General features: G+C 40.5%; 1 protein-coding gene across 2 annotated transcripts in view; it reads left to right on the forward strand.

Moving 5' to 3' along the window:
• SLIT3 (slit guidance ligand 3) overlaps positions 1–14107 on the forward strand; it is a 527279-nt gene that overhangs the window by 421016 nt on the left and 92156 nt on the right. For both annotated transcript variants that reach the window (XM_075766507.1, XM_075766506.1), the window contains exons 20-22: positions 651–814; positions 3010–3142; positions 13304–13372. In XM_075766507.1, coding sequence (XP_075622622.1) covers positions 651–814; positions 3010–3142; positions 13304–13372 — 366 coding nt within the window. The remainder of the gene's footprint in view (positions 1–650; positions 815–3009; positions 3143–13303; positions 13373–14107) is intronic.

Below are 14107 nucleotides of genomic sequence, written 5' to 3' on the forward strand. Positions count from 1 at the left end.
TAGAAAGCTTCATAAGTGGCTCAAGTTGACAGTGCTGCTTTATATATGTACATACAGAGGGATATCCTTGCTATTTCAGTAGGAAACCCAAATTCAGGTTGCCAGTGGCTCCCACCTGGCACTGGTTTGTATGGGTTATAGCACAGGCGAGTAGAAAGCATGAGCGTACTGGGGCAAGGAACAGTGTGCTAAGCCAGCTTGGCGGCACACAAAGGTGTGATACGTGTAGGTCTGTGCTGAGGGCTAGCAGCGCTAAGCTTTTCCATGGCATTACCCCAAGTAATCACATTGAAGATCATGCTTACGTGGGTGCAGTGCGTGAGGTGAGTTTAGACTTGGGTGTCAGCTGTAGCTTGGATTGAAATCCTCTATAAATACAGCCCTGGTAGTGATGTATGTCTAAATAATAGTCGTAGTAGTGAGTACTTTGTTTTATGCATGAGAATATATACATATGTATATATTTTAATTGCAACCCTACTCCCAGTATAAAACCTGCCTAGAACTTCCCTGATCTGTAGAACAGAGGAGGATCTCACAGAAACAGATGGCAGGAAAGAGCTTGGACTTGGAACTTATCATCTTTGTGTAGTTATTTCAGTATTTCTCTATGTTCATGTTTGATGCAATTATGTCTTGTTCCATTTCAGTAATTTGCTGGCTAACTCCTTTAATTGTAACTGCCACTTGGCCTGGCTGGGAAAATGGTTGAGGAAGAAGAGAATTGTCAGTGGAAATCCACGCTGCTTGAAACCCTTTTTCTTAAAGGATATTCCAATCCAAGATGTAGATGTCCAGGACTTCACCTGCGATGGTAAGAAAATCCAATTTGATTTGGTATTTATGGTAATGTTGACACCTCTGTGAGGACCTCCCTTTCTATCAAGCAATACTCCATGGTAAACATTTCAGTTTAATGGTGAGGAAGACAGCCATCTAGAGCTGAAGATCATTGTTCCCTATCAGGAGTTTATTTTTATTCTTGATTTCCATTTTCTGAATTTTTACTATCTACATCTAAATAAAAAAATGAATTTCTTATAGACAATTGCTCTGCTTTGTATAATCCTAATGTAATCCTGGCTGTTCCTCCCACTTCCTTACTCATGCACTTAGTTACCACTCTTAAGCCAGTGGGAATGGTGCTTGCTTGGAAAGTCTTTTACTTTTGGATACTGTTCAATTTCACCAATAACAGGTATAAATTACTGGGAAATAAAAAACTTTAGATATTGTTTAAAATGACTCAGCGATGCTCAATGCTTTGCCAGGTCCGCATAGGTTTTAAAAAAATATGTATCCTGACATTTCTTTCATTCTCCAGGTAGTTCTTTGTCTTCTGATCAAGCAGATTTTAGAGAAAATAGGAGAAAAACTGACTGATGAATACACTGCTAACTTGACTTGTAGGCTGTGATTGCCTGTGAAGACCAGAGATGCTGAAGCTGCAGTCTCTCTTAAGAGACCGTAAGAGCGATAGAAGTTTCCTACTTCAAATAGAAATTGATTCCTGTCCTAGTCGAGCAATCTGGCAACAGGCCCAGGTCCTTTGGCTCAGAGCTCAAGGGACCCACGTTTAGTCATAAAAGAATAATTCGCTTTTAGTTTGGGAGAAAAAAAAAAAAAATCCTGGTCCACAAAATGACATTCCTCACTTGGGAGCTTTCTCTGTCGTACAGTCATTCAGCCAGCCATGGTGAGTGGAAGGTAGATGGTGGCAGGGAGTAAGACGCAGAACATAGGGGAAAATCGAATATGCTGAAGAAACGTGCTTTTTCTGCAGGTTTATGAAAGACTTTGAATTTTGTTTCCAGTCATTAAGCTCAGCTGGGGAGAAAAAGAAAAAATATCTTCCCTGTTCTTCTGTAGGCTGGTCATGCTTCTCCATCCCTCTGAATACAAATGATTCCCTACCCATACATTTATGGGTAATTTTGTTATCTTGTATCAGGACTTCCAGTCTTGTTCTTTAATCTCGGTGCTCATGGGTACATCCAGCAGAGAGAAGAAAGAAACATATCTGTCTCAATTAGTCCTTGCATCAGGTTTTGGTTTGTTTTTTGTTTTTTGTTTTTTTTTTTTAAAAAAAAAAGGCGGCACATAGCAATAGCTGGGTGTGCACTCTTGGATTGCAGCACTGTGTCTTCGTGCTGGTCAGCTCAGGCTGCCTGTACTCACAAACAGTTTTGTGGTTCCTCTCACTGTCATCTAGAGAACGTGCAACTGTTCCCTTTCATATACATCATGACACTGTAGCATGCATTTGCCTTTTGTTTTGCAAAGCCTGTTGCTTTTGGGGAAAATCCATGCTTTAATGTTCTTAACTTCAAAGAGTTGGTTTCTTCTGCAGAAACTATTGTTCTTCAATTACAAGATTTAATCTGCTGTTTATGGACCTTTGAAACCATTTCTGGAGAAAGTAGATATTTTTATGTGAGCACAGATGGATCACCAGCAGTTGGAAGTATGCTGCTCAGTTTGTTGTTTGCCTGGTTATCCTTGTCAGAGACAATGAGGTTTTACAACTGAGATGATAAATGAAGTGCCAGGCTGACTTTAAAAAGTAAAAAATTATCATCTAAAAGCTGAATTTAAACAAAATCTTCCTGAAGGAGTAGATAGTGAATATCTTCTGTCTAGATGAATATAAGGGCAATGTTCTGGTCAAGTTCTCCATTTCAGCTAGTATATTGGGGATGGTGTGAGGATTTGGGATTCACATAACTGATTTTACTGTAATTTGCAAAATTACAGAGAAGTAGATACTCCTTAGAAAAAAATATTTATTTAAAAATACTGCTATTCAGTTTTGAACTGTTGTCCATGTCGCCTAAAGAACCTGCATGACGGCAGGTTGATCCAAAACATTGGATCTACTTTAAAATCTCGTGATGGTTACCACGGATTCAGGCATGTCCCTCCTTGGTCCTTATAAGCAGTTATCTGCAAAGTGCATGACTTTGGGCTGTAATGCTGGCTTCCTAATACTCTGTTTCTCTCCCTCTGCAGGTAATGATGAAAGCAGCTGCTTGCTTTCACCTCCTTGTCCTTCCCAGTGTACCTGCGTGGACTCGGTAGTACGTTGCAGCAACAAAGGGCTGCGGATATTGCCCAAAGGAATTCCCAAAGACGTGACTGAGCTGTAAGTTACCTTTTATATAGCTCCTTTCATGAGAGGTTTGTGAAATTACATCATAGTGAGGCTTTGTAGGTCCTTGGGGGTTTTGCCTTTGACTTTAGTGACTGGTGTTTTGCGCGTTGGTGCTTTCCGTATGTTTTGACTGTAATTTTTATACTTATTTGTCCCTTGACTGAATACATTGCTCTGTAATGGCAAGAGAGTTTATCTACGCTAGTACCCATAAATTCTGTGGGCAGGGAACAAATGCCTATATTAGGATCCAGTAATCCTGTAGTGCTTCTGAGAAGCCTAAGCTCACAACAGGCAGTTTGAAAGGATGATGAAAATATGTTCCTGACTTACGCAGCTGTGAGCTAATTATGCTCTGAGGAGATTAAAAAAAATGAAAGCCAGTGGTGGAAACAAACAATGAATTCTTTTCTCCAAACCTCATGACATGGCTAAAGTAACAGATAATTAGATTAAATTGTAAAGTAAATTCATCCTAGTTGAGAACCGTCTTTCTAGTCGTCTTTTCATCTGCCCTGTGCTATGACTTTGGTTCTTTCCATGGCAAGAAAATACACTGGTGGAACTTCTAGGCTTAAACAGTTGGCAATAGAAATACTGAGCTTTTCCCCTTTACGTCCTCATTCAGATCTATCCCAGGTGAGTCGTTACTGAAACTTGTTACAATCTCATCAACCTTTCTATGTATTTAAGCTGAAGGAGGGTCGATTTAGATTAGATGTTAGAAAGAAATTCTTCACTGTTGGAGTGGTGAGGAACAGGTAGCCCAGAGAGGTTGTGGCTGCCCCTGGATCCCTGGCAGTGTTCCAGGCTTTGGGCAACGTGGTCTAGTGGAGGGTGTCCCTGCCCGTGGCAGGGAGGTTGGAACTAGATGATCTTTAAGGTCCCTTCCAACCCAAACCATTCTATGATTCTATGAAAGTAATTGATTTAGTTGGTATGTTCAGTGAATTTTGTAATGAATTAAAATCTACTTCTGCTATTTTTTAGTATCTAGTATATTTTTACTATTTAGTAACAAGGCAGCTGATGAATGAGATACATACCTTTTTACTCCCTTCACAGTGGGAGAATGGGGTTTGCACTGTTTTTACCAGTGTTGTAGTCAAATACAAGACTCTCTTGCTGACTGAGGAGTGTGGTGAAAGTGTATGTGGTAACTCAAATTAACATGGAAATTTTGCATTAATGAGTACATCCTTGGAACACTGTTAACCAGGGCATAGTTAATAGTGGTTTGAATTAAAAGTCAAGTCCTGGCCTGCATTCCCTTATATATTGCCATGAGTGATAAAAAATTCTGCAAGGTGGTTTCTGCTCTATTCTTGTTCAGGTTTCATTGCATTCAAATATGACTTGCCAACAATAAGATATCACAGATGTTACTTTGATTTCCACTGCCACAATGAGGAATTTTTATGTTTAAATTTTGCATATTGAGTTTTACTGATACTATCTGATATGCTGACGACATAACTTTCAGAAAAAAGAGTGAAATTAATCTCACATTCTTGAAAACTGCTATATTTCTTAAGCTATTTCTTGGCAAATGCTCAGCCTGGAACTGAGCAGTTTGAGTTCATAGGAGTTTACGTGACTGTCGTCTTCAGTAGGAGCGTCTTGGCTGTGCAAGCCTCTACTTCGGCTTTCTGCTTTCAATCCAGAAATGTGTCAGCAAAACACAGTCAGCCACGGGCTGGCTGGCTCTGAATATTTCATGTTCTGCAAATATAACCTTGAATCTGTCCCAGCTGTCTCAAAATTCAACCCTGATCTCACGCTCCTCTCAACCAGCATAAACTGAGCTCCTTATTTGTAACTGTACCAAAAGATGAGCTGCAGGTACCGAAGCTAGCAATTTCATGTGTTTGTGGAAACTGTGACAGGAATGAAATAAATAAATAAATAATAATCAATCTTACTTGCCTTCCTTCTGTTTCCAGATTGAGATAAAGATGTTGCCCATAATGTGGAAGGAACTGTATCATCTAGGTCCCAAGTTGCTAATGTGAACTTCAGTAGTTTTATTGTTCTGTTTGTTACTGTGTTCTGTCATTGCTGCTGTGGTAAATGGCACGTCCTGTGGAACCCCACCTCTTGCCTCATTTTGAGGGCAGCTAAAACTTGGCAGAGAGAACCCAATAGATTTCTGGGCATCGGGTGAAAGAGATTTATCTTGTTGAATCTATTTACATTCCTCACACCAAAATACCCCCGTTTCCCTAGGGCAGTCCTAGATCCCTTGAACTGTGCCCTAAGGCTGGAGTATCTTCTTAAAGCTGTTTTGTTTCTGTGGTAGCAGTGGATATCTGATTAGCCCTTGGAACCAGCTGCAGAAGATATCATGGCTTTTGCATGGCTAGAGAGCACCACAGCAGTCTCTGAGCAGCGATGCCTTCACCTTTCTCATTGGTACCACGGTCACAGGTGCTCAGATAGATTGAAACCCCTTCCCCTGTGTCACCGCAGCCTGCGCTGCCTTTCTCCCCTTCCACGCTCTCACGTCAGAGACCTCTGGGCAGTGTGCTGGTGTCTCCGTGCTCCCACCGGGCACTCGCACAAACCCACGGTCCCTAAGGATGGAGGGCATGCCAAGGAGAGGACAAGGGCATAAAGAGGTAGCCCACAGCTTGTCCTGGTAGCCCACAGCTCCCTCCCTGCGGGAGGCCTGAACTGTGATATGATGCAGGGGAGCATTTTAGTGGCATTTTTATGAATCCACCAGTCTGACATTTATAAACTTCCATTACTGATGTATTCATTGACAAGGCATGTTAGCTGCAGTACTTTTTATTAAACTGCAATGTGTTTTTATACAACAAGGTTCAAGAAAAAGAGCTGCCATGTATCTAGATAAACCAGTCTGTTACGGCTGAATATAGCCTTCTCAGAAGTTCTCTTAAATTCTTTTAGAGGTCTTCAAAGAATTCTTTCATTGTCACATGTATTAAATAGCAATGTGCAAAAATGAACATACCTCTTGCACAGGCACATAGGGAAATGTTACCCTTTGCTGGGTCAAATTTCACTGTACCTTAGCTCAGCAAAAAAGATCACCATCAATGTTTTATTACATGGTGGACTGGAGACACAGGCTCACTCCTTCCAACTTTCTTCCTGAGTCCCTGTTTTGGATGCGTATGTAGACAAAACATGTGAAAACCATTATCTCCTTCCTATTTAGAGCTTGGAATGACAGGAAACATCCCCGTGTTTAGTTTGTACCACCCTTGGGAGGCGGGATTACCTTGGCAGGGAAAGCTTCCATGTAGAATAGAGTTGAAAAGATCACTAAGTCTCCTGGCTTTTTAGAGGCAGGATGATGCAAGAAATTTTTATTTCCCAGCTATTCCTTCACAAAACCCCGTCATCATGGGCAAGCCTTCTTTCAGCTTCTTGGGAATAGGGAAATACGATGTTGTTTCTTGCAAATTCCTTTGCAATATATTTACATACTGCCTACATTTTTTCCCACTGTTTGCTTGCTCTGAAGAGAAGCCTTGATTTTTTTGAACATACTCAGCTTTCTAGTCCAGATGTTCAGAAGTAAAGTGTTCATGCAATGAGCTAGTTTGGAGCTTAGCCTCACTGCTGCCTAGTGGTTTAGGCCTTCCTTTTCTTCTTCCTTTTTTTTTTTTCCCCCCAAAATCCATTTGAACTAAGTTTCCCATGCTCTTTTCCCTTTTACATATTACCTCAGTGTGTGAACACTAGTTTTTTTCTTTTTTTCACAAAAGTATAGTCTATTCCTAATAAAGTCTTATCTGACAGCATCCAGCTGCTTTTATGGACCTACAGCAAATAATATTTTGCACTGGGGAAAAACATTGGAGGCAGTTATGTGGATGGCGTGTGCATAAGCTGTAACGTAATGAGCATGGTGTATTTTAGAATAAATATGTACTAATCATGTCATCTCTAGTCTCCAAATGTTGTCATGACGCTGAGCTATATGATAGCACTGATGGGATTGTTAGGAAAACCTGCATCCATATATCATTGTTAGCAATTATTTTTCTTTGCAGTTGTATTAATACATATTAATATTTGCATTGCTTTTGTTATTTCTCTTTCTCTCCTCACAAACCCTCTCTCTCCCGTTTGTGTTTTTTTGTTCTGCGTGTTAGGTTCATTTAGCCTGCAAGCTCATTCAGTACTTGGCACAACAGTTTACACAATCCACTGACCTGCTTACTAGCAGGGGGATCCCACCGACCTGTCTTTTAGCTCTTTATTCCTCACCCCTAGTTTGCTGCCTGTTGCTGCCTCGGCCTTAGCATGGCACCTGGAGTCAGCTGAATCTCCAGTTGCTGAGATGATTTTGACAATTGCTTCCCGTACATTTGCTGCCACATCTACTTGTGGAGGTATTTGCCACCAATCTCAACCCACCTTTCCGTCTTCCAAGGCACTTGTGATTTTTCTTGACTTGTGACTAAAAATAGTAGCTCATACCTAGTCCATGCAAATTGTTGTAATAAATACGCTGTCAGCGGTTAGTTTTGATACATGTAGAATATTGTAACAATTTTGTGCCATTTTTCAGTATGCCTATGTTGCTGTTGATCAAAGGGATAACTCTGAAGTGAGATATCTGATGAAAATCATCTGCTTGAGAGTGCAAATGCTTTTGCTTGTCTGGCAATCTGCACTATTTTATACACTGACCCTTAACACAGACTTCAGTGAATTTTTTTTTTATAATAAAGGAGAGAAACAATTTAGATCAAAGCTTAGGCTTACATGGTCCTGTGTCATAAAAGGTTTTACAGCCTGCTTAATTCATTGAGGAGGAAAATTCTCCCATTGAGAGAACGGATAGCTCTGTAGAAGGCTATTTTAATAACAGCTGAAATAGAGGACTTAAATCTGTATTTCAGATCTGATAGTTTAGAAAAAGTAAATAGTATCAATACTATCAAATAATGCATTCAATGACTGATGAAGTTCGAGCACATATCAGAAAGGTGACTCTATCACTAATAGAGACTAAAGGTAAGTTTAACTTTAGGACCTTTACTTTTTTCTCAAATGTAGTCACGCTTCTGTGTGTCAGACCTGTGGGTTGTGGTCTGACATACACATGCAGCAAAATCCAAAGAGTCCAAATTTGCCAGACGTTAAGAAAATTTGAGATCCAGATTTGTACCTAGATCCATACTTGAATTTTGTTTCTTCTCAAGAAACTGTAATTGAAGCTCTTAAAATTCATGCTTTGCAAGTGTTTCATCTTTCACAGACCAATTCTATTCTAGACCACTGTTTTTAGGAAATGAAACTTGCCTCAAAATTTTAGGATATTAGGTATCTGCATTAAAATTTAGACTATCACTTAATTTTAGAGCTGCATAAAATTGTCAAGCGTCATCTTTTTTTGTAATGTAACATTCTATATGAAATATTTAAAGAAATTAAAGGAAAGGTTTTATGCCTTTTCAATTACTGCCTGAGAACTGATTTCTCTCTCCAGTTTCTTTTAGCACAGATTGCCGCTGTGAGCTTGACTTCATGGCTGACTAGACATTTCAGTACAAAAAAGGTTCCAAGTGATTCAAACCATTACATGATGCTTTGGCACCTTGTGCTGGTTATATCACCTCCAATCCAAGTGGTTTCAGTATAAAAATAGACAAGTTGGAACAGGAACAGCTGTCATCTTTTATGCATAGTTTTCAATTTTTTATATGTGATCTTAGTGTGTGTGTGGAAGGTGCTGGATGAGCCCCAGGGCTGCTGCAGGCACTGAGCTCCGAGAGCCGGCACGATTGGTGCAGGACCGGAGCAAGGCATGGCTACGCCCCGCAGTGCCAGCCATCCCGGCCTAACAGTTACCTGTCACCAGCACTTGGTCATGTTTCAGAACTGGAAGGCAGTTGGTGGCATTTTCTGAGAACGTCAGCACATATTTGGGGTTTTTTTTCAGTTTTGGCTCAGGTAATTGCTTGTTGGTTACAAGTCATCATTGAGATTTCAGGATTCCCAGCAGCATTCATGGGGTAAAAAACAATCTGATATTTAAACTAAAGAGTCTAGAGACTTTAGGAAGCAAATGGAGTTGTTTTGGATACTAGTTAGTGTGTCTTTATTAAGGCAGCTGACACCCGCTCTTGACTCTGACCGTATTTTACTAACCTGACTCTGAACATTAAAATTAGACATACTTTTTTTTCATTCATTCCAGAATCCCTTTGCACACCAGATGCCATGTACATCATCTTCCTTTGGCTAAGGATTGAAAAGAATTAAAAATACAGGCTTTCCTCCACATCATTCTGTTATGGCCTGATTTGTCTTTGGGCAGGGCGTCTGTAGCTTCATCCGTGGTTTTTAATTTATATATATACATATACATAAATATACAGAGGTTTGTAACTGGGCTTTGTGTCCAACTTCCAGCTCTCTTGCATCATCTTCAGCCCAGCAAGGTGCAGAGCCACTGCCCCCACATCCCCTCCCTGCTCTGATGGAGGCCTGGCCCGCAGTGGGGAGCAGCTCGCCTGCAGGAGTTAGTTTCTTCAAATGTTGCATCTCAGATCCTCCTGATTCTTGGCATGCTCTTAAGCCTTAAAAGCTCTGGTTATTTCAAATTCATTGCACTTAAATGTGTTTTCAAAATGAATGCCTTTTGCTTAGAAAATACTGCCATTCTTTGTATAATGTGGTGAAAGGTTTAACAGTGGTGAATTGTTCTTATGCATGCATGAAAAGTATATTATCAGTAATTTTTCAGTGTAAAAAGGTGTTTGTTCAGAAATGATACCACTGGTATAAGTATTGCAGCTTTCTGCTAGCACGTATATATAACCATCGAATTGCTTGCAGTCCAAAGCTATTCAAGGCAGATCTTCTGTAGGAGTTTAACTCCTGGGGTCTGCATGTCTACATTAGTCTGAATAATGAAGCAGTGGATTAAAATGTGCACCCTTGACTTTTGATTGCACCAGAAGGCAAAACGGGGAAGAAACCTTGGCTAGCCACCATCAGGTTGTTCAAATTGCATACTGGGATCAACAAGAGAATATCCTGAAAATCTGTTTCTGAAGATTTCAACACATTGCACGAGCTGAGTCTCCTTTCCTGAAAGAAAATCATGTATAGCTTCCAAATACATAATACATGACCTGCTTTTGATTTCCTTTGGAAATTCTTTGGATTTTACATTTGGAATAAAGACTGGAACCTTAACCTACCCTTATGCATGGGTTTAAGATTTGTGACTTTCTGGGATGAAAGAGAAGGCGCAGACTCCCAGCAGCTTCCTGTGGCCATAGCAGACCATGACTTGGGGAAATGAGACATGATTTTCCCTGTTTAAATAGTAACATATGTGGCTGAATTCTGAGGATCTTCTACGTAACAATGTATGGTGATAATTCACCAAGGAACTCCATTTTCAAAATAATTTATAACAAATTTAGTCAAAGTGAAGGAAGTGGCTTTACACTTGCTGAATATGAATATCCATGGGAGGTGTAAATGTGGCATAACTAACTCATACTCTGGTTTGTGATAATCTGCGTCAGCAGAGCAGCTGTCACTACTTTGCAAGGGATAACTGTTTACTGTGCAACACTGTCATTCGATGCTTGTGATCTTTGTGAATGGAGAGAACAAGTTGTTCAATAGGTTTTTTTCATTAAGGAAGGATTTTGCTTTTGTTACAAATTCAAAAGCCTGTAGTCCAGATTGTCTAGCCTAATCCTAGCAGGAGCTAGGTCAGCGCCACCACATGCTCTAAGGTAATTCTGCCTTGATGTGATCCTGTGCACAGGCAGAACGGATAACCATGGGGCTGGGGTAGTTTAGTTGGAGTCGATGAGTTTAAGAGAGAGCTGAAGCAGCAGAAAATGGTGAGAGGGCATTATCTCGAAATAGAAGGGAGGGAAAAAATGTGACACTGTCGCAGTTTAACCTCAGCCAGCAACTAAGCCCCGTGCAGCTGCTCGCTCATTCCCCCCACAGCCGGATAGGGGAGAGAATTGGAAGAGGAAAAGTTAGAAAACTTGTGAATTGAGATGAAGACAGTTTAATAGGTAAAGCAAAAGCTGCACATACAAGCAAAGCAAACCAAGGAATTCATTCCCCACTTCCCATCTCAGGCAGGTGTTCAGCCATCTCCAGGACAGCAGGGCTCCATCATCAGTAACAGTTACTGGGAAGACAAATGCCATCACTCCGAATGCCCCCCCTTCCTCCTTCTTGCCCCAGCTTTATATGCTGACCATGACATCATATGGTATGGGATATCCCTTTGGTCATTGGGGTCAGCTGTCCCGGCTGTGTCCCCTCCACCTCCTTGTGCACCCCCAGCTACTCGCTGGTGGGGTGGGGTGAGGAGCAGGAAAGCCCTTGGCTCTGTGCAAGCACTGCTCAGCAGGAACAAAAACATCCCTCTGTTATCAACCCTGTTTCCAGCACAAATCCAAAGCATAGCTCCGTACTAGCTACTATGAAGAAAATTAACTCTATCCCAGCCAAAACCAGCACAGGCAGTTATGAAATGTATTATGTAAGAAATTCTGTTAGTGTTTATAGATTTTATTTTTAAATGATGTAAAAATAAAGTTGTGGGAAAATTTTCTTGGATTCAGTTTACACAAATATCTCTGTGTTGTTACAGTTAATGTAGAGTGGGAACATACAGCACAGTAATAATCTATTATTATTGTTGTTTGCTATAGTAAATGCAGAATAAAGAGGTCTGTTGCCAAAGAAAAGGAAATTGCATGTGTGGGATAAAAATTCTTAACATGATTATCGGATTATATTTTCAGCAGTAGAGGCAACACATTGAGTGTTCTGGTGTCTGTGGGCTGCATTTCCTCACTATGCTTGATTATCTTTCAAAACATACCACATCAATTGCATTGTCCCATGTCTACCTCAGGAACTAAGTCCCCCAAATTATCTTGTAAGGAAGGGAAATATTTAATCTCTTGTTTTCCCCTGTGGAGGGAGAAATGCCTTCCTCCTACACAGTACTTTCTGAGAAGGTTGGATTTGTTTCCCATATAGATACCACTTCTGGCAGATGGCTGGAGGATCGTCTTGACATTGTCATGGCACCACAGTGGACAGTTCCCATTGGAGCCTTATTACTTTGGTATCTTCCAGGGATGCAGTTTCGCCCAAAAGCCAAGGTTAAGGAAAAGAACTCCAGCTCTGTCTCTATTATTTTATAATAAACAGAAAAGCCCCTCATCCCATTGCTCCACAGGTCAGCTGTGGAGTCTTGAGTACCCATGGTCTCTTCTGGGCAAACTTTTGGAAAGTATTATATTTGTTCAGGGGTTCTCCCTTGGTTACTGAATGTTCATGTTTCTTAAGTGGAGAAAAACTGCAAAAAACAGGCACTATATGCCTGTATGAGGACATAGGATTATCCCAAAAGGCTTCAGCCCTACTGTGCATGTGTCTGAATAGAGACACATTCAGTGGTGTCTCAAACAACTTCCACCCTGGAGAGACAAGCTTTTTTATTAAATACGCTTAGTGCTTGTAGGAGGAGCCTGTATTCAAGGAGAACTTGGTCTTTGGTCTTCAATTTGTACCAAGGTTTCATCCTGTAGCAGCATACCTGGCAAAGGAAGGGTAAGGAGGTTGTATATACCTTGGTGGGAATTGCTGTAACGAATGTGGCTTCAAACTCATGGATGTTTGTGTTGACACTGGAATAAGTGAGACTTTTTACACCACAGAGACCTGGCAGTGCAGCTCCTCTTCCAGCTCTGGCGGTACAAGGAGCTTACATGCAAAGACAAAAACTTTCCTAACACAGTTAGTCAGCACTCACCGTTCTTACAGAAACTTGTTAAAGGTAACTTTAAGTTCAGGGCACAAGCCATACAATTTTTCTCCCCCTCTTCAGTTGCTGTCGTAGAAGAACTAAATGGTTATTTGTGTTTGCTGTATGCCAGAGATCCTTTGTTTGCTTCCAAGTCTAAAAAAAATAAATAAATCAATAACCTACTGTCCTGCTTTGCATGTGGGATAATTCACTTATAAAGGAGAAACTGTTATAATTTCAGAGCAAAGAATCAAAGATAATTTCCTTAGTGACTGACTTTGTATTTTCCTCATTCCTGGCACAGATTGAGTGACAGGAGTTCTTGCTAACATGTTTGTGTAATTGTCAAATCTGACTTTTTTCAGATACTTGGAAGGAAACCATCTGACTGCTGTGCCGAAGGGGCTCTCCACCTTCAGACACCTGACACTGATGTAAGAAACACGAGGTTTCAATGTCAAGAATATTACATGTCTCTTTCTGCACTATGTTGTAGGTGGAACATAAATAATTAGTATTTGGGGAAAAAAAAACCAACACAGAACCCAAAAACCTTCTGCGGTTTGAATTTGAAAAGAATTTCACAGTGGCCACTGCTGCCAATAAATGTTCATAAAGGGTGGAGAAAGAGTGAGGTGACTGAGAGCACCAAAGACCCTTCCTGTGCAGACCCTTCCAGCCTCTGCGAGAGGACTAAACTCTCATGCAGGCTGCTCGAGTTTCACTTGGCAGATTTATCTGTGCAAAGTTGTAAAGGTCATTAACAGAGGAGACGGCATTAATTTGTTCTAGGTGAGGCAGTATTTATAATGCTAAGGCAATGAAAATTTGCATAGCTGTTTCTGCTGTGAACAGTCATGCAGATAGAAACATAACCAGACTTTGTTCAGTAAATTGCTCCCTGAAATACAGAGGAGTGAAATTTCTTGGCTGAACAATTTATCAGAAATTTTCAAATGCTGTTTGAATTGGCTGTGTAGATACTCAAGTCAAATGGGCAGAACAACCTCAGACAAAAACAACATGGAAGGAAAACTGGAATCCTCTGTTTTAAAAGAGTGTCTTATTCAAGGGAGAGCAACAACAAAACAAAATGTTCTGTTTGAGCATAAAAGACTTTTTTAATGAAAAATGAAATTTTATTCTAGTAGGTGTCAATGTTATATGGA

The sequence above is a fragment of the Balearica regulorum genome, chromosome 14 (genome assembly GCF_011004875.1).
Source record: "Balearica regulorum gibbericeps isolate bBalReg1 chromosome 14, bBalReg1.pri, whole genome shotgun sequence".
Taxonomy (NCBI): Eukaryota; Metazoa; Chordata; class Aves; order Gruiformes; family Gruidae; genus Balearica; species Balearica regulorum.